This window comes from Phyllobates terribilis, unplaced genomic scaffold (genome assembly GCF_046119375.1).
Source record: "Phyllobates terribilis strain yellow unplaced genomic scaffold, ASM4611937v1 Scaffold_1__5_contigs__length_1240528914, whole genome shotgun sequence".
In the NCBI taxonomy this organism is placed as follows: domain Eukaryota; kingdom Metazoa; phylum Chordata; class Amphibia; order Anura; family Dendrobatidae; genus Phyllobates; species Phyllobates terribilis.
In genome coordinates, this window is record NW_027362761.1 from 34,756,279 (window position 1) to 34,777,267 (window position 20,989).

A 20,989-nucleotide genomic window follows, 5' to 3' on the forward strand; every position below is an offset into this window, starting at 1 on the left:
ATGGCCCCATATAGCATATAATGGGCCCCATGTATTGCTCCATACAGTATAAAGGACCCATATAGTATATAATGGGCCCCATATATAGCTCCATACAGTATAATGGCCCCATATATTGCTCCATACAGTATATACTGGGCCCTATATATTGCTCCATACAGTATATTGGCCCCATCTAATATATATAATTGTCTTATCCCGTCTGTCTGTCTGTCCTTCTGTCCAGGAAATCCCGCGTCACTGGTCCGGCCGGACCAATCAATCAGCAACGCGGGATTTCAGAAAAAGATGGCGGCCGTTAGCGGCTCATCTGCCGCACGGAGGTCAGCGGCGATGCAGCCGGGAGATGAGAGGCGCTAGCCTAGGGCCGCTGATCTCCCGACGGCAAGTGTGAGGGGAGGACCGGGAAGCGGCGCTGCCGCCGGTCGGGATACTTCTGCTGCGAGCAGCCGCTCATCTCCCGGCTGCTCGCAGCGGAAGTACCCGCACAGGCAGCGCCGCATTTAAACACCGCTCTGCTGATTGATCGCGGTCGCCAGCCGCGACCAGTCAGCGATATTGGCGACACATTTAAACACCACTCTGCTGATTGGTCGCCGGCCGCGACCAATCAGCATTATTAGCGCCAAATTTAAACACCGCTCTGCTGATTGCGCCCGGTCGGCCACATACATATTCTAGAATACCCGATGCGTTAGAATCGGCCACCATCTAGTATTCACATATGACAGTATTAGTTCAACTTGAAGGGAACCTGTCATATGATTCATACTGCCTAACCATGGGCAGCATGAATCAGAGGCCGATATGTGTTAATCTGAAGCGCTCATATTTAAATATCTCAATCCCTTTAATACATCAAATGGTTTCTCCAAATCCAACACAAAATGCCAGTTTAATGACTACTGCAATCTCAGAATTATTCAAGCCGTTCATGACAAGAGTCTTTGGCCCAATTCATTAATGTCGAAAAATCGCAAAAATGTTTGTGCAACGTGGAGTTGCACAACAGATTTTCTTTTTTTTTGACATTTTTATACCAGTGTTGGCAGCTCTGCTAAAATGGGCTGAGTGTGGGAGGAGAAAGGGTGTGGCTACACCTGCCCTACAAATTCATTAATAGTTGCAACGATTTTTTACGCCAGAGAGGTTACTTCAGTAGCATTTCTGGCGAGGCACAAGGAGGTGCATGACACTTAGAAGATGTGCCAACTAAATTAAGTGGTGTATACCTCTTAATGAATTCAGCAAATTCTTCTCAAAAACACCCCTTCATTATAACTGAACTGTACAACGTCAGTCTTAATGAATTGGGCACTTTGTACTTAGTAGAGTTCTCTTTTGCTGTTATGATATTCCTCAAATGTGATGCATAGCCAGATATCTGCTGCTGGCAGCATTCCTGAGGAATATTAGCCTAGAGTTTGTAAATTTTGCAACTGTATTTTAGCTGTGATTTTTTTTTCTCTGCTTCTTGCAAGTTGATGTCTTAAAGGGGTTATTCACCTTTGTGGACTTTTTTTTTTTTTTTGCTGAAATGCATTTATTAAAAGTCTAAAAACCACTTTTGCTATTTGGTTTCATTAAAATTTTTGCAACAATTACAGGCTCCTTGCTTCCCTGCACATACAACTTTGCAACTTTGATGTGGTCTGTAGTCACAAATTTGCTGAAAAGATTTCAGAAAAAGACAGATGAGTTAAAAACTCCTGATCAAACCTTCATAGTCGGCAGATTGACAGATTCTCCGCTCATTCTGCAACCAGGATTAGACCGTAACACAGAGGCTGTAAAAGGCAAACCACAAATTTTTAAATGAAATCCGAATGCAAAAATATTTTTTAGCCCCAATACATGTAGTTAAGTAAAAAAAAAAAAAATCCAATATGGACAGCCCCTTTAAATTCAATTGCTAAACTACTGGGTTTTGCCAAGGGACTTGCAGTGTCACAAAAACATCCTCATGCCTTTTTATAAAAAATGATGAATTCTATCAAAAATAAAACAATGTGACTAGAACTGTGGTTTTCTGCAGATGCTTTTTGTTTCCAAGCATATTGCTGTGGTTCATTTAAGCTGTGCTGGGAATTAAGATGCATTTTTGCAGAAGGTGTGATTTTCATAAAAGTTGTGGTAAAAAACCATTCAGCCAACCAACACCAGGCGAGATGCCACTTGTAAAATATATAAATATATAATATGATTATAATAAATAAATAAATAAATATATATATATATATATATATATATATACATATATATATATATATATACAGTGCCTACAAGAAGTATTCAACTCTCTGCAGATTTAGCTGGTTGACACATGCAGAATTAACTTGGCATTGTGACATTTGTACTGTAGATCAGCCTGGAAGTGGGAAATGCACTGCAGCAAATTTTGTTTTTGTTTTTGTTTGATTTTTTTAAAACGTAAAAAGTTAATTCAGTGTCATTTATTATTCAACCCCTCAAACCACAAGAATTCTGTTTGGTCCCCCAAAAGTATTAAGAAGTAGTTCAGGCACCAAGAATAATGAGCTTCACATGTGTGGATTAAAGATCTCTTTTGCCAGCCTTTTCTGACTATTTAAGACCCTCCCCAAACTTGTGAACAGCACTCAGACATGGTCAACATGGGAAAGACAAAGGAGCATTCCAAGGCCATCAGAGACAAGATCGTGGAGGGTCACAAGGCTGGCAAGGGGTACAAAACCCTTTCCAAGGAGTTGGGCCTACCTGTCTCCACTGTTGGGAGCATCATCCGTAAGTGGAAGGCTTATGGAACTACTGCTAGCCTTCCACGGCCAGGACAGCCTTTGAAAGAGTCCTCCCGTGCCGAGGCCAGGCTTGTCCGAAGAGTCAAGGCTAACCCAAGGACAACAAGGAAGGAGCTCCGGGAAGATCTCATGGCAGTGGGGACATTGGTTTCAGTCAATACCATAAGTAACGTACTCCACCGCAATGGTCTCCGTTCCAGACGAGCCCGTAAGGTACCTTTACTTTCAAAGCGTCATGTCAAGGCTCGTCTACAGTTTGCTCATGATCACTTGGAGGACTCTGAGACAGACTGGTTCAAGGTTCTATGGTCTGATGAGACCAAGATCGAGATCTTTGGTGCCAACCACACACGTGACGTTTGGAGACTGGATGGCACTGCATACGACCCCAAGAATACCATCCCTACAGTCAAGCATGGTGGTGGCAGCATCATGCTGTGGGGCTGTTTCTCTGCCAAGGGGCCTGGCCATCTGGTCCGCATCCATGGGAAGCTGGATAGCACGGCCTACCTGGAGATTTTGGCCAAGAACCTCCGCTCCTCCATCAAGGATCTTAAGATGGGTCGTAATTTCATCTTCCAACAAGACAACGACCCAAAGCACACAGCCAAGAAAACCAAGGCCTGGTTCAATAGGGAAAAAGTCAAGGTGTTGGAGTGGCCTAGTCAGTCTCCTGACCTTAACCCAATTGAAAACTTGTGGAAGGAGCTCAAGAATAAAGTCCACATGAGACACCCAAAGAACCTAGATAACTTGGAGAAGATCTGCATGGAGGAGTGGGCCAAGATAACTCCACAGACCTGTGCCGGCCTGATCAGGTCTTATAAAAGACGATTATTAGCTGTAATTGCAAACAAGGGTTATTCCACAAAATATTAAACATAGGGGTTGTATAATAATTGACCCACACTTTTATGTTTAAAATTTAATAAAATTCAACTGAGCAACATAACTTTTTGGTTTGTAAGATTTATGCTTCTGTTCATAAAACCTACTCTCGTTTGCAGTTTGAAGGCTCTAACTTATTTGCATCTTATCAAACCAGCTAAATCTGCAGGGGGTTGAATACTACTTGTAGGCACTGTATATATTATGGGAAATTGGAGTATGTGTGTGTGTGTGTGTGTGTGTGTATGTATGTATATATATATATATATATATATATATATATATATATATATATATATATATATTGTAAGGCAGCGCTAGTCATCATACTGGGGTTACTCGCTTCGCTGCGTCAATCAATGCACACGTGCAATGTCTTTACGTATTTTCTCACAATGCTGCAGTTTATTACTTCATAAGCCACAGTTCGCCGGGTCCAACTCCGTGGCACGCCGACACACATTAACACAATGTTCATGAGCCAAGTGGCACACAGGCCCACTTGCTCCAGGTTACAGCTTACGGCAAGGTAAAAATAGCAATGTTCTTATCACAATGTCCATATAGCACAGGGTATTACCTTTGCCGGGTTTAGCTGTCTCAGTCCATTACGCTTCCCACCACTGTGGCTTTGTGGCTTCCCAGGTAGGGGTCATTAGCCGTCGTCCCATCGTAGGCTACTGGTATGTCTTCCACACTTGACATCCAGCCTGCGCCTTTCAGGGTTCCTCAACAAGCCGGCTCTCCCTCAAAGGCCACTGGCATCCACGCACAGGATCCGGGCTCGGCCTTTCAGGCTGCCAGGCTTCACTCTCGGCCTCACTAGGCCTCTCACAAACGGTGTCCCACAGACACGGAACACAGGCCTCACGCCTCACACCGAACACACGTGTCTCAAATCACCAGGGTTTATATATCCGGTGCACAGACACCCACATACTGACAGGACCTTGGTGATGACACAGTCATGTGATCAGTCAGCTGTGTGTATAGGTCCTGTGTGCTGTCCCAGTCATGTGTACAGAGCTTTACTGTGCATACAGGACCTGTGTGATGTCACAGTCATGTGACCAGTCAGTTAAAGGGGAAGGTACATGGTCAGGTAAAACACATCCTGGACCCTTTTACAGTAATGCTAGCAAGCTGCTGCATTACAATATATATATATATATATATATATATATATATGTATATATATATATATATATACAGTACAGACCAAAAGTTTGGACACACCTTCTCATTTAAAGATTTTTCTGTATTTTCATGACTATGAAAATTGTACATTCACACTGAAGGCATCAAAACTATGAATTAACACATGTGGAATTATATACTTAACAAAAAAGTGGGAAACAACTGAAAATATGTCTTATATTCTAGGTTCTTCAAAGCAGCCACCTTTTGCTTTGATGACTGCTTTGCACACTCTTGGCATTCTCTTGATGAGCTTCAAGAGGTAGTCACCGGAAATGATCTCCCAACAATCTTGAAGGAGTTCCCAGAGATGCTTAGCACTTGTTGGCCCTTTTGCCTTCACTCTGCGGTCCAGCTTACCCCAAACCATCTCGATTGGGTTCAGGTCTGGTGACTGTGGAGGCCAGGTCATCTGGCGTAGCACCCCATCACTCTCCTCCTTGGTCAAATAGCCCTTACAGAGCCTGGAGGTGTGTTTGGGGTCATTGTCCTGTTGTAGAGATGTGTCTGCTGCTAGAACTCTGTGTGGCATTGACCTGGTCTCTAATCTGAGCTGCTGTTAACCTGCGATTTCTGAGGCTGGTGACTCGGATAAACTTATCCTCAGAAGCAGAGGTGACTCTTGGTCTTCCTTTCCTGTGGCGGTCCTCATGTGAGCCAGTTTCTTTGTAGCGCTTGATGGTTTTTGCAACTGCACTTGGGGACACTTTCAAAGTTTGCCCAATTTTTCGGACTGACTGACCTTCATTTCTTAAAGTAATGATGGCCACTTGTTTTTCTTTACTTAGCTGCATTTTTCTTGCCATAATACAAATTCTAACAGTCTACTCAGTAGGACTATCAGCTGTGTATCCACCTGACTTCTGCACAACACAACTGATGGTCCCAACCCCATTTATAAGGCAAGAAATCCCACTTATTAAACCTGACAGGGCACACCTGTGAAGTGGAAACCATATCCGGTGACTACCTCTTGAAGCTCATCAAGAGAATGCCAAGAGTGTGCAAAGCAGTCATCAAAGCAAAAGGTGGCTACTTTGAAGAACCTAGAATCGAAGATATATTTTCAGTTGTTTCACACTTTTTTGTTAAGTATATAATTCCACATGTGTTAATTCATAGTTTTGATGCCTCCAGTGTGAATGTACAATTTTCATAGTCATGAAAATACAGAAAAATCTTGAAATGAGAAGGTGTGTCCAAACTTTCGGTCTGTACTATATATATATATATATATATATATATATATATATATATATATATATATATATATATATACTGGATGGTGGCCCGATTCTAACACATCGGGTATTCTAGAATATGTATGCGGCCAACCGGGTGCAATTAGCAGAGCGGTGTTTAAATTTGGTGCCAAAATCGCTGATTGGTCGCAGCTGGCAACCGCGACCAATCAGCAAAGCGGTGTTTAAATTTGGCGGCAATATCAGTGATTGGTCGCAGGCGGCGGCCACGACCAATCAGCAGAGCGGGGTTTAAATTTGGCGCCAAAATCGCTGATTGGTCGCGGCCGGCGGCCTCGACCAATCAGCAGAGCGTTGTTTAAATTAGGCACCAATCTCGCTGATTGGACGCGGCCGGCGGCCGCGATCAATCATCAGAGCGTTGTTTAAATTTGGCGCCAAAATCGCTGATTGGTCGCGGCCGGCTACCGCGACCAATCAGCAGAGTGGCGTTTAAATTTGCCGCCCATATCGCTGATTGGTCGCAGCAGGCCACCGCGACCAATCAGCAGAGCAGGGTTTAAATTTGGCGCCAATAATGCTGATTGGTCGCGGTCGCCGGCCGCGACCAATCAGCAGAGCTGCGTTTAAATTTGTCGCCCATATCGCTGATTGGTCGCGGCCGCCCACCGCGACCAATCAGCAGAGCGGGGTTTAAATCTGGCGCCAATAATGCTAATTGGTCGCGGCCGGCGAATTTCAGATAAGAGAAGTAATATTGTAGAATATAGAATCTATGTGAATTGGCCTTCCCATTATTAAGGAGTGGGTCTCCTATACTGTTATTGCGTATATGTTATAATACCCCCGGTGGCACTAAAGACATGCCACGTGTCAATGGTTGGATACCCAATAGTTATAAGGCACAGAGGAATCATGGAGGACGCTGGTACGGTCTCCAAGGTAGTCCTTCAGCATCTTCCAAAACTTTTCCCTCCTTGTCATAGTAACCTGCACATCAAGGCCTGGGTGCTGGGAGGGTCTGAGAAAACTGTCCCAGACCTTTGACAGCGCATTCCCCTGCCTCTGTTGCTTCTGCTTTTTTTTCTCCCTCGCCTGTTCAAGGACTGCCAAAAATTAGGACTCGCTCCAATACCCCTTTGAAAAGACATAGTGGAGGGCCTCATTAAAAAAACGTTCCTATTATAAAGGAGTGTGTCTCCTATACTATTATTGCATATGCAGTGATTGCAAGGGCTGCCAAAAATTAAGACGCACTCCAATACCCCTTTGAAGAGACGTAGAGGAGGGCCTCATTAAAAAAAATAATTAAATGTTTAAATTAATTAAAAACGTTCCCATTATAAAGGAGTAGGTCTCCTATATTGGTAATGCCCATGCACTAAGTGCATGGGCTGAAAAACATTTACCCCTGGGGGATATACAGTACAGACCAAAAGTTTGGACACACCTTCTCATTTAAAGATTTTTCTGTATTTTCATGACTATAAAAATTGTACATTCACACTGAAGGCATCAAAACTATGAATTAACACATATGGAATTATATACTTAACAAAAAAGTGTGAAACAACTGAAAATATGTCTTATATTCTAGGTTCTTCAAAGTAGCCACCTTTTGCTTTGATGACTGCTTTGTACATACGGTATGAATGTTGTGTGGGTAGTACTGTCTGTAGCGCAGGAAACAGCTCCTGTTCCTCCTCCTCCTCTTCCTCCTCCTCCTCATTATCACCCAATCTGCATTGAGATGAGATGAGGCTGGGCTGTGTAGCATCACTTTGTATAGTACCTTGCTCCATCTCATCGTGTTCCGTCTGCAATGCCGCCTCTTTAATTGTGAGCAGCGAGCGTCTCAGTAGACCGAGAAGTTGGATGGTGACCATAATTATGGTGTCATCGCCGCTCACCATCTTGGTTGAGTCCTCAAAGTTTTGGAGGACGGCACAGATGTCAGACATCCATGCCCACTCATCAGCTCTTATATGCGGAGGCTGACCTGAATACCGACGGGCGTGTCGAAGATGGTAATCAACAACTGCCCTCTGCTGCTCACAAAACCTTCCCAACATATGCATCATTGAGTTACAACGCGTTATGACAGTCGGTGAGCTGGAAGCTGCAAACTTTGCTGAATCACGGCGAGGGCGGCAAAAGCTGTAGCTGACTTTCTGAAATGGGCACACAAACAGCGTACTTTCACAAACAGCTCAGGCAGATCCAGATAGGTTTTGAGAAGCCGCTGAACCAATAGGTTGAGCACATGAGCCAGGCATGGTGTGCGAGGTTGCCAAGCCTCAGAGCCGTCACCAGGTTCCGGCCATTGTCACACACGACCATGCCTGGCTGTAGGTTCAGCGGTGACAGCCACAGATCTGCCTGCTCTGTTACAGCTTTCAACAACTCTGCAGCGGTGTGCGGTTTGTCACCTATGCATATTAGCTTCAGCACAGCCTGTTGCCGCTTGGCCGAGGCAGTGCTTCCAGCTTCTGATTGATGTGGTCATTTTGGAGATGGAGGCTAAAGAGGAGGAGGTGCAGGAGCTGTAGAATGTGGGGGCCACCCTGATTGACCCAGGTCCCGCAATCCTTGGCATCGGGAGGACGTGTTCCGTCCAGGGTCCGACTGGATCTTGGCTTCCACAATATTAACCCAGTGTGCTGTCAGTGAGATGTGCCGTCCCTGGCCACAAGCACTTGTCCACTTTTCTGTGGTTAGGTAGACCTTCCCAGTAACTGCGTTGGTGAAGGCATGGCTAATGTTCTGGGCACATGCTTGTGTAAGGCAGAGACGGCACACCGGGAGAAATAGTGGTGGCTGGCAACAGAGTACCGAGGGACGGCCGCCACCATGAGGTTGCGTAAAGCTTCCGTCACCACGAGCCTAAAAGGCAACATTTCCAGTGCAAGCAGTTGAGAAATGTGGCAGATTAGCATTGTGGACTGTGGGTGGCTGGCTGCGTGTTTGTGCTTGCGCTCAAAGGACTGGTGTAGGGACAGCTGAACACTGCGCTGGGACAAGGACATGGCTGCTGATGGTGGTGGGTGGTTGCAAGTGTTCAACGACGGGTGCAGGGTGGGAGTCATCTTCGCCTGCGCCATGGACAGGGGATTGGCATGCACGCACAACAGCGGAACAGGCAGTGGTGTCACCCGCAGACATTGTTTCTTGACCCTGGCGTTCGGCCCAACCAGTCGGGTGCTTTGCTGTCATGTGCCTGAGTATGCTGAACGTGGTCAGGCTGGTAGTTTTGCTGCCTCTGCTGATGCTGGCATGGCAGTTGTTGCAAATGGCCTTTTTGGGGTTAACCGGACAGTCTTTAAAAAAGAGGCAGGCTCTGGAAGACCTAACAGTTGGACTGGCAACTTTCCTCGTGTTGGTGTTCTGGGGAACAGTCGCCCACCTTGCGTGTGTGGCCACCCCACCGATTGTTCCTGCTTGCTGTGATGCTATGCCTCCCACCCCCTCTGTGCTGCTGTCCTCGCTATGCATGTCACCTTGCCAGGTTGGGTCAGTGATTTCATTGTCCACCTCCTCGTCTTCCACGTACACACGCTGGGCCTCCTCCTGGCTTGCTGGTAATTGTGTCTCATCATCATCATCATCCACCTCTTGCGACAGCAATTGCACTTTCCCACCGTCGCCTTCGTGTGACCGTGGCTTCTCAAATATTTGGGAATCTCTACATGCGACCTCCTCTTGCCCCACTTGAAGTGGACTGAACCAGAAGTCAGAATTATTATTTTTTTTTTATTATTATTGTGATGAACCTGTAGCCGCCATCTTGGTAATGATAAATCATATCCAGGGATGGCCACACTTCAGCAGCCCCCACCCTTGGGACCTTCTGTTAAAACGTCAACTAGATAGTTTCCCCCCATCCAGGCTCCTGTAAGATAAGAAGCCTACTTAACACTTGAATGCTAGGAGCTTCAAAGACTTCGAGAGGAAACACAGCCAGCAGGGGGGGGTGCTTCGTCTATCTGTACCTGACCATTTGTCCCATAGGACTAGTTTCTTTGTCTGTCACAAGCATGGAGGCATAAGATATAGAAACATGAAAAGTACACGCATGTTGCATGGGATGGGCCAATAAAAAAATATCACGGCGTCCCGGAGCCATTGCGCACACAAGCCTCCGCGGTAGACGTTTGTACGTGCTCTGGAAGCCAAGATATAGCGCGGAGCCATTCCTGAGGACCGTATGGTATCATAATTGATATCAAAAGGTCGGTTACGGCGGCCCGAATCCATGGGAACCCCTGGGGGTATCATGAGACCATCCCAGAAGAAGTTATTGGGTTCCATAGAATTTGGGCTTCTGATCGAAGTTAGACCTGAGGGTGGAGACTGAGCCAGCTGACCTCACCAGCAGTGGGCGGGACGGGGCAGGTAAGATAGCAGGACAGACAAGAGACAAGTCAGTTTTTGACCCAAGAGTGGTGTGCTGAACATCTGAGCACCAGCTGAGGCCACCAAGGGGAGGAGCAGTTTGACCATGCGGTGGTAGGCCTCAGCCTGTAACAAAGAACCGTGCCTGCGACCGCAGAATCCTCTCCCTGCGTCACAAGAAAATCAAGAAACCGGTAACTGATATGCTGTGGTGATTCTGTGTGTTGTATTCCATTGTTGTATAGTTTAGCCTGACCTTATACCTGTGTATATTTAGTTGTATATCGTGTATCTAGTGTATTATTATAATCAATTACCTCAAGTAATTGTGGGCCTGCCTTTTATTCTGCATAACGAACGCACGTCCGTGTGAGCTCGGCTCAAGCCAAAAACGCTACCCAGGGTTGGTTCCTGACCCGATATAGGCCCATTCACGGACTGGGCGTATATCTAAAATAGGGACTGGTGGCAGCATACCAACTGGGGATTGGGGAAGGCTGGTAGTGACGGTCGGAGGTTCAGATATATATATTCCTGGCGCGGCCAAGGAAGATATATATACCGCCCTCACTACAGAGGGCCCCGATACCCAGTAGGTTACAGGACAGTCTCCCTGGCGACCGCTTATCCTAGGTGCAGTTCCTTGACTGACCTGAGGCTAAGAGGGCGCTAGCGAGTTGTGCTGTGTAGTGACGTTACGGTTTAGTGACGTTGAAGGGATAACACACTACCGTGTTCCCTGCGCTGGTTGCAGCTTCCTGGCACTACTTTCTCTAGGTGCAGTACCTTGACTGACCTGAGAGGTAAGGGGGCGCCAGACAGCTGCACCCACCGGCCGGCTTTCATCACAATTATTATTTATTTATATAGCACCGTTGATTCCATGGTGCTGTATATAAGAAGATGTTACATACAAAATACAGATATCACTTACAGCAAATGAACTAACAATGATAGACTGGTACAGGGGAAGGAGGGCCCTGCCCTTGCGGGCTTGCATTCTACAGGATGGGGAAGGAGACAGTAGGTGGGGGGTTGCAGCAACTCTGGTGGTAGTGATGCAGCAGCGTGGTCATTGCAGGTTGTAAGCTTTCTTGAAGAGAGATGGGTTTTCAGGTTCCGTCTGAAGGATCCGAATGTGGTGTAACACAATTTTTGTTCCTGGCTTCCAAGTGTAATATTTCAACTGCTTATGTTTAAAGACTATGGAAAAACGACTACATTAAGCACAAATGTTGATTTTATGACCACAGCCCAGAAAAATTTCGTATTTATTGTGACAAAAAAAGGAAATTATTATATTTTCGTTCATGCGGTCTGATAAAAAACAGCACTTGCATGGTAAATAGACAAAGACAGTCAAAAATCACTCAAAAAGGTTCAGAAATGAGTAGGTTTTCAAGATTTGCAAGTGTACTGCAAATCGCTTTCTCGAATAAGCCCCCAAATGTAGTCCCCCATCATGTTTTCCTTATACTGTCCTTGGTAACGATGTTCAAAGTCCAATATATCTTGATGAAAGCGCTCGGCTTGCTCCCCTGAGTAAGCTCCCATGTTCTCCTTGAACTTGTCAAGATGAGCATCAAGGATATGGGCTTTGAGAGACATTCTGCATCCCATTATGGCGTAATTCTTTATGAGAGTCTGAACCAACTGCACATAGTTTTCAGTCTTGTGATTACCCAGGAAGCCATGAACCACTGCAATGAAACTGTTCCAAGCCGTTTTCTCCGTCCTGTTCAGCAGCTTGGCGAACTCGTCACATTCTATGATCTTCTTGATCTGAGGTCCGACGAAGATACCAGCCTTGACCTTTGCCTCGGACAGCTTTGGAAAGAGATCTTGGAGGTACTTGAAAGCTGCTGACTCCTTGTCAAGAGCCGTCACAAATTGCTTGATGAGGCCTAACTTGATGTGCAGTGGTGGCATCAACACCTTCAGAGGTTCTATCAGCGGCTCCCACTTGACGTTGCTCTTCCCCTCAGAGAACTCGGTCCGCTGTGGCCAGTCCTTTCTGTGATAGTGCGCTTTAGTGAGTGTCATGGCTGTCCCAGAGGCAAAGGAAACAAGGAAATTTTGTGAAACCGCCTTGAACGCCCATCAGGAATGACACCATTTTGAAGTCTCAGATGACCTCCCATCCATTGCCGTCATACCTCAAGGCACTCCGCAACATCTTGACACTGGTGTAGTCCTCTTTGAGATACACAGAGGAGAGCATAGGGAGAGACGGGTAGTTGTTTCCGTTGTGAAAAAGCACGGCTTTGAGGCTTCGGGATGAACTGTCTATGAATAGGCGCCATTCACTCGGGTTACAGGTGATACCTATAGCCTCAAAAAGACCGGCCACATTGTTGCAGAAACACAACCCATCTTCCCGACTGAAGAAGTTGGAAAATGTTTGGTGACGCTTTCTCTGATCTGTGACTTGCATGCTTTCATCCAACAAGTTCCACTGCTTGAGCCTGGATGTCAGAAGCTCAGCATTGGACTTGGTAAGATGAAGGTCTCTGATCAGATCGTTGACGTCTTTCTGGTTAGGAAAGTATGGCCTTCTCTCCTCAACCGCATCTGTGAAAATGTAATCTTGATCTCCAATATCTTCCTTGCTGTCTGACTTGCTGCTTTTTGTCCTGATCACAGAAGCAAAGTTTTTGTGGAACAACAACTATTTTCTATTTGTTTGAGGCATAACGTGCTAGGAAAACACACTTTGTACCCAGGAACAAAAAAAAAAAAAAAATTTGTTACATAGTGAATCGGACTTGTTAAGGCATAGAATTCCAGAGCATGGGGGATATTCGGGAGAAGTCTTGGAGGGTGAGGGTGAGGAACAACGAATAAGTGTGGAGGAGAGGAGGTGGTGTTGGGAGGCCCGGAGATTACGTGAGGGAATATATCGGGAGATTAGTTCAGAGATGTATGGAGGAGAAAGGTTATGGATGGCTTGGTATGTCAGTATTGTTAATTTGAACATGTCAATGTTGTTTGAACTGGATACGCTGGGCATTTGGGAGCCGGTGAAGAGATTTGCAGATTAGTAGCGAGGAGAGAGATGAACTAGTCGGGCAGCAGAGTTAAGGACAGACTGGAGAGGTGCGAGAGTGTTAGCAGGTAGGCCACAGAGGAAGATGTTGCAGTAGTCGAGGTGGGAGATGATGAGGACATGCACAAGCAGTTTAGTAGATTGAGGGTTGAGGAAAGGACGGATTCTGGAAATATTTTTGAGCTGGAGGTGGCGAGGGCTTGGATGTGTGGTTTGAAGGACAGATCAGAGTCGAGGGTTACACCGAGGCAGCTTATTTATGGTACAGGGGAAAGAGTGATGTCATTTATTGTGATAGATAGATAAGATGGTGAAGATACGCGAGATGGAGGAAAGATGATGAGTTCAGATTTGTCCACATTGAGTTTGAGGAAGCGAGAGGAGAAGGAGGAGGATATGGCTGATAGACACGCTTGGATTCTGGACAGCAGAGAGGTGACGTCTGGGCCAGAGAGGTAGATCTGGGTGTCATCAGCGTACAGGTGGTACTGAAAACCGTGGGACTTTGAGCTGTCCCAGGCCAAGAATATAGATGGAGAAGAGTAGGGGTCCTAGGAGAGAGCCTTGAGGGACTCCAACAGAGAGAGGGCGGGATGAGGAGGCAGTGTGGGAGTGGGAGACGCGAAAAGTGTGGTTGGAAAGGTATGAGGAGATCCAGGATAGGGCAGAATCTATAAATGGAAATGTGATCAGCTCTTCGGAGTGTCCAAGTGTGGGCTCACTTGGCACTCGGCATGGTGGGAGGAAGGAGGATCAGGGTGAGGAATATGTGGTCCAGACTCATGGCTACTGAGACTGGACCGTGTGGAGGCTGGGTGGTGGTTGTGGTGGTGGCAAACTGACTGGAAGCATTATCTGCTATCCAACCAACAACCTTTTTACACAGCTCTGGCTTGAAGAGTGGTGTTCCCCAACCCCTTACAAAGTGGGACAGGAAGGAAGGGCAACATGATGTGGGTGCTTGTTGTGCTCCCTCAGCAGGCACAATTTTTAGCTTGCCCAGGGCCTCGGCCTCTGCATTAGCCATCACGTCCACGTCCTCGTCCCTTGCCACGTGCCTTGCCCATTTTAAGTGGAGTAGAATATTTGTCACATTCCAAAAAATATCAGGATTATTACCGCAGTAAGATATGATCACGTCTGATGACCACGGTTTTAGGCAGTGGCCTTATAGATATGGTATTGGTCAGCGACCAAGTGTGAATAGGCTTAAGCACACAACTGGCAGACTTTCAATGGAGTAGAATATTTGTCACGTTCCGAAAAATGTCTGTATTTTTACCGCAGTAATATAGGATCACGTCTGATGGACAACTTTCTCTGCTCCAAAAATACAGCAATGCTATTAAAATCAACCAAATCTGGCTTTATGCTTCCAACAAGCAAATGGAGCAGTAAAAATGGTGTATTTTATTGCTTTTCACCAAAATAATAAGGATTAAAAGCAAAAAGATTATTAGCCCTGATATCTAGGGCTATGGATATGAGTAACAGCAGCAGATAGAACGTGCAATGGCCCCTATTCTGTTGTAAACACTCTTCACAAACTCTGCCTGCCTAACTCCTTCTATCACCAGGATTAATATGCATCAGAATTAGTCCTTAGAAGGACTGTTAGAGTAGATTTCTAATAGTGGTGTGTTATATCTGTTTGAAATAACCGCCAATTCTCTCCCTCACTCAGCTGCAGCTCTCCTTACTCTGCTTCTTTGACCGGTAGACTGTGACGAGCATAGGGTCCCAGGTCTTATATAGATCTGATGACGCTATGCGGCCAGCCAATCACTGTAATGCCACAACCAACATGGCTGCCGCATTACAGTGACTGGCAGGCAATCCCTGCATGTTAATTTGCTATACAGCGGCAAACATGCAGGGCGGGCACTCAAGCTCCCACCCGAGCATTCCAAAATTACTCGCCGAGCACCAAGCATCTCGAGTACTGAGATGCTCGGGCGAGTACCGAATAGTGGCGAGCATTCTCGCTCATCACTACTTACAATTGCTCATTTTGCCCAGTTAATTCTTCTGTTTTCCAATAGGTCATCACATGATTAAAAACAGACTAGCTGAATCCTTTCAAGTTCTATGTAGAAACAGTAAGTCTCTTTTCCCTGCATGAGACATGCCCTTCTTCAACTCCTGACCTAGCTGCTCCGCTCCTCCCCCTCCCTGCCAGTGACTTTGTAGGGATGAAGAAATTTTGGTTCTAATGATTACGGTACTAATTATGACAATTTTTAGACATACACAGCATCTTTTTTGGCCATATTTATGAGCAGTTGGGGGCACTTGGGAGTGCAAATGTCCTTTTGACTATGGGTGTAGTGAGTCGATTTCACAGAATTCTATAGCATTGGGCTGAGTCGATGGAAAATTACCAGTTTTTTCCACTAGAATATTGCTTTGGCTCCAAGTTTTTAATTTTCAAAAAGGATAATAGGAGAAAACTAAAAGTAAAATTTATTATGCAATTTCTCCTGAGTACACCAACAACCCCATATGTGGTCGAAAACTACTTTTGAAGAACAGTGTAAAGCTCAGAAGGGAAGAAGTGCCATATTGGAATTCAGATTTTGCTAGAATGGTTTGATAGTGCCTGTCACATGGGCCGAGTCCCTGAGGTGACAGAACAGCAGAACCCCCCATAAGTGGCCCCATTTTACAAACTACACACCCAATGTATTCATCAAGGTGTGCAGTGATCATATTGACACCACATGTGTCTCTCAGAATTTTATACCATTGGGCGGTGAAGAAAGAATAATTACATTTTTACGACTAAAATATTGTTTTACCCCCAAGGGCTAATAGGAAGAATTGGACCTCAGTTTGTTGTGCAATTTCTCCTGAGTACGCCAATACCCTACATGTAATTGTGAAGTACTTTTGAGGCACAGTGGAAATCTCAGAAGAGAAGGTGAGCTAGATTGTAGTATAGATTTGGCTGTTATGGTTTGCTGGTGCCATGACCCACTGGAAGAGCCCATGAGGTGCCAGAACAGCAGAACCCCCCATAAGTGACCCAATTTTACAAATTACACCTCTCAATGAATTCATCTAGGGGTGCAGTGATCATATTGACACCATGGGTGTCAATACCACTGGGCAGTGAAGAACAAATGATTACATTTTTACCACAAAAATTTCATTTTGGCCCCAGATTTTACATTTTCACATGGAGAAATGAGTAAAACTGGCAACAAAATTTGCCCCACAATTTCTGCTGAATGTAGAAATACCTCATATGTGGCTGTATAGTACTGCTTAGCCATACGGCGAAACTAGGGAGGGTCAGAGCACTATTTGCCTCCTGGAGCACAGATTTTCCTAGAATAGTTTTCAGACTCCATATACAGTGCCCCTAAGTACTAGAAGAGCAGAATTCCCCCTCAAGTGACCCCATTTTGGAACTGATACCCCTTTTGGAATTTATCTACAGGTGTAGTGACGATTTTGACTCTATGGGTGTTTTCCAGAAACAAGCAGTAGTGGATGTTGCTGAAAGAAAATTGCAAATCTGCCATTGTAGTGCCCGTACTTTGCAGTGGCCAGTACATTCTAGTGCACATACATTATGCCCAGCTCGTGCTTCTGGAGGCATTGACCCTGTAAATAAGGCAGGTTCTCATCGCTACAGAAATGAGTACTTAAATCGGGGTTTCCATCTAAATATCCGAGTGACATGATTCAGATGAAACCCCCTAAGGATCTATTCACTATAATGAGGCAGCAGAGTTACTCTGCACTCTGTCTGGCCTCTGTTCAGTGGTGTCCTTTTCAGAAGTTCACAAAACTGTGGCAGACAGCACTTTCATGCACGCTTAAAAAGACAGACACCGCCGGATCATAGGCCAGACAGCGTCCACATTGTCTCCACCTGCCTCATTACGGGGAATCTTCTGTTGGGGGTTCCATCTAAATCACATATTTCAGAGATTTATACTGAAACCCCTGTGTAAGCGCTTAGCGCAGGATAAAAATGTGCTGAGCCTTACTGCGATCTTTGGGAGTCAGAATGAACAAATCAGCAGCAGGTGAAGAATTGGTTTTATTTATTTTTTACGCCGTTCCTCGATTAGATGACTTTATTCTTCGGGTCGGTGCGATTACAGCTATAACAGATTTATATAGTTTTTTTCTGTATAGCTGCTGTCACACACTAAAAAAACGCTTGTTTTTTGTGGGACGAGTTGACGTTTTTATTGGTACTATTTTCGGGCACATCTTTTGATCGCTTTCTATTCTGATTTTTGGGAGGCAGCGTGAACAAAATCCAGCAATTCAGGAATTGTTTTTTGGGAGTTTTTTATGGACAAGTATGATTACAACAATACTACATTTATATAGTTTTTACTGTCTAAAATCGCCAAAACATAAAAAAAACTATTTTATAGAAAAAATAATTGTTTTTGCATCGCTATATTCTGAGAGCTATACCTGTGGTAACTTGTTTTTTTGTGGGACAAGATGGTAGTTTCAGCGATTCCATTTTTATTTCCACTAGACTTTTTGATCGCGTTTTATTCCAGTTTTTGTTCAGCGGTGTGATGAAAAAGCATAGTTTTTTGCCATGTTTTTCATTTAATTTTTTTTTACGGTGTTCTCTGAAGGGGTTAACTAGTGTGACAGTTTTATAGGTCAGGTCGTTCCGGACGCGGTGATACTGTTATTTTTTTTACGGAAATATGTGTATTTATTGCTGTAATTGTTTTTTTTCTTTTTCTTTTTTTTTTTTTTGCTCTTTTTGTCATTTTTTTTTTTTAATATTATTTTTACAATTATTTTTTTAAAACTTTTTTTTTTTTTCCTTGTCACTTTATGGGACGTAAACTTTTTTTTACTCTGATTGCAGGTACAATGATACCTGTCAGTGCTGCACTGACAGAAGCCTCTTAGACCATGCTCCTGGCATGGTCTAACATGCTTGCCGTAGCTGGCTGACCTGGAGATCGTTACGACGACCTCTGGTTGCTATGGCAACATTCACGCTCTTGCGGTGAGGTCATGGGGACGCTGATCTGAAGAGAGAAATAGCCTTGCTGTGATCTATATTGATCCTGGCATCTAGGGGCTTAAATGGTCCCGGGTAGTGCGGGCACAGTTTCTGTCAGTGACAGCCCGGTCTCGGCTATAACTGAAAACAAACTCCGTAGCGTCGATCGCCATGATGTACCCATACATCAAAGGTCAGGAACCTCTATCTGACCATGACGTATGGGTATGTCAAGAGTCGTGAAGTGGTTAAAGTGTTCTTCCCAAAATCACGATGTGGGCACACATGAATAATTGTGTTCAATATCATCCAGTTTTAAATCTGCCTCATTTTGCAGATATCACTCTCCACAGGATGCCCCTCCAGGCTCCGTTTACTCTCCAGTTGCCACTGGAACCGTCCTGCTGTAGTTCAGTGCTTCTGGTTGATTATATGCAGTGCTGTCCTACTTCTACTGCCTCCACCTCTGTCATAGAGTGTATTATACCTTATTATTCTGCAAACTGTCTACTCCTGTACAATAGGCTGATTTTATCTTCTGGCATGGGCTGTCCAAGTAATGAAAGATTAGTGTAAGCCACATGCCACCAAAGGCACGAATATAGTAAACGGCAATGCTCCATAGCAAGCTTATAAACATGTAGCAACAAGTGCACTGAAAGCCACTATATAAAAATGAGTTCAACCTTTATTTAATTGCACAATGGCACATAACATACATATTTAAAAACATCTCTCAGATGAAAAAAAGACTGCACACACGTAGGGAGTGTTGACAATACATGATGTATAATAGATGGCACACTTTTGCCAAAATATCCCTTTTGAATAAAAGAATACAATTATGAAGTAGACCAAGCTCTATAATAATGAAGGATATATTATGCAATATTGTATAAAGTGTAAACATAATCTGTATTAGTAATCATATATAACAAAATTGACCATAAATGTAATCTAGTTGAAAGAAGGTTTTTATTTTTCTTCCTGTCTCTAGGTAAGAATACTCCAGTCACTCATCTAAGTTCAACGCATTTTCAGAAGTCCAGTGATCCCTTCCAGCCATTTGGGACAGAACCAGGAGATCCTTTTCAGAGCAGAAAGGCTTTTACGGACCCATTCAGTGGGAAAGACCCCTTTGCCACCTCACAACCAGGAAAGCATTCTAAGGGAACATCTGCCGGGTTTGCAAACTTTGGCTCTGTAAGTTGAATCTCCTCTCCCCTCGTATAAAGAAGCCTTGGTTCCCATTAATTAATCTGTAGCCCAGTATAATGCTGCTCATCGCTCTTTTGTATTGGGAAAGATGCAACTGTAAAGAGCTAAACCAATAATCCTTACATGGCTTGCTCTGTATTATCAACCTGTTGTCAAACCATTTTCATTTATACCTAATGTATTAGTGTTGATGTTTTCTGTTTTATTGAGGTTACTGATGGTCTGGAAAAAGAATACATTATATGTAAAGTCTCTGGATCAACAAGTATTATGTTTACATTATTGCTTTTAGTGTGTTTTTCATCAATGGGCCTAATGTAGAATAGGCTTGCCTAAAAAATGGCAACAATACAGAGTAGGCTAGTACTGGTTGGGACTCCATTTTTATCCCCACATACTGTGCAATGATCTGATGTAGGACCCATGCAAAGTCTGTGGATCATTGCTGTAGCTGTGTACTGTATGCATTATCTAAGAGTGTATGTATATCTCCCTGTACACTGGGTATGCAGTGTCTGATTAATTGTACAACTATCTTCATAGCCCATGAAAGTGGAAATTCGACAGCAGGGTCACACTTTAATTAATGCTCTAGTGCTCTGGCAACCATATCCTTAAGACTTGCTTGAAAGTGTACTTTCTACCTCTCTCCTTTTTATTTTTGCTTTTTTTTTGTACTTTTCTTTTTTTCCTGTGAGAGCTTGTGTATGTATGGGTGTATATTGTATGTGAGTGTGTGTGTATGTATATATATATATATATATGTACAGTACATATATGTGTGCGTGTATATATATATATTCAGATATACAGTACATATATGTATATATACATGTATCTACATACACATATTTATATATATAGATTTGTATGTGCTATGTAAAGCAGATCTCGTCCACTTACATCTCTAGGGCACAAACTTGATTTGTTTGTTACATTTATTCCAGTAAAAAAAGAACTAAACATGAAATTTGCCACATGCTGAATATCATTTGACATAGGGCATTTCAGAACTGCTGTTTTTTAGAATTTTTGCATACATGTGTATATATATGAGTATGTATGCATATATGTGTGTGTGTGCGTATATAGTATATATATATATATATATATATATATATATATATATATATATATATATATATATATATATATATATATATATATATATAGTGTGTTTTAATGAATATAGTGAGTGTGCGCCATAGTAAAATACAGCAGTCTGGAAACTCGCATGACTGGCACTGTAATATTGAGCAGCGCTCATGCATAT

General features: G+C 44.0%; 1 protein-coding gene across 2 annotated transcripts in view; it reads left to right on the top strand.

Annotated features, from left to right (window-relative positions):
• Window positions 1–20,989, top strand: part of EPS15L1 (epidermal growth factor receptor pathway substrate 15 like 1) — a 280,928-nt gene that overhangs the window by 252,208 nt on the left and 7,731 nt on the right. For both annotated transcript variants that reach the window (XM_073660720.1, XM_073660721.1), the window contains one exon: window positions 19,496–19,701. In XM_073660720.1, the coding sequence (XP_073516821.1) occupies window positions 19,496–19,701 (206 nt within the window). The remainder of the gene's footprint in view (window positions 1–19,495; window positions 19,702–20,989) is intronic.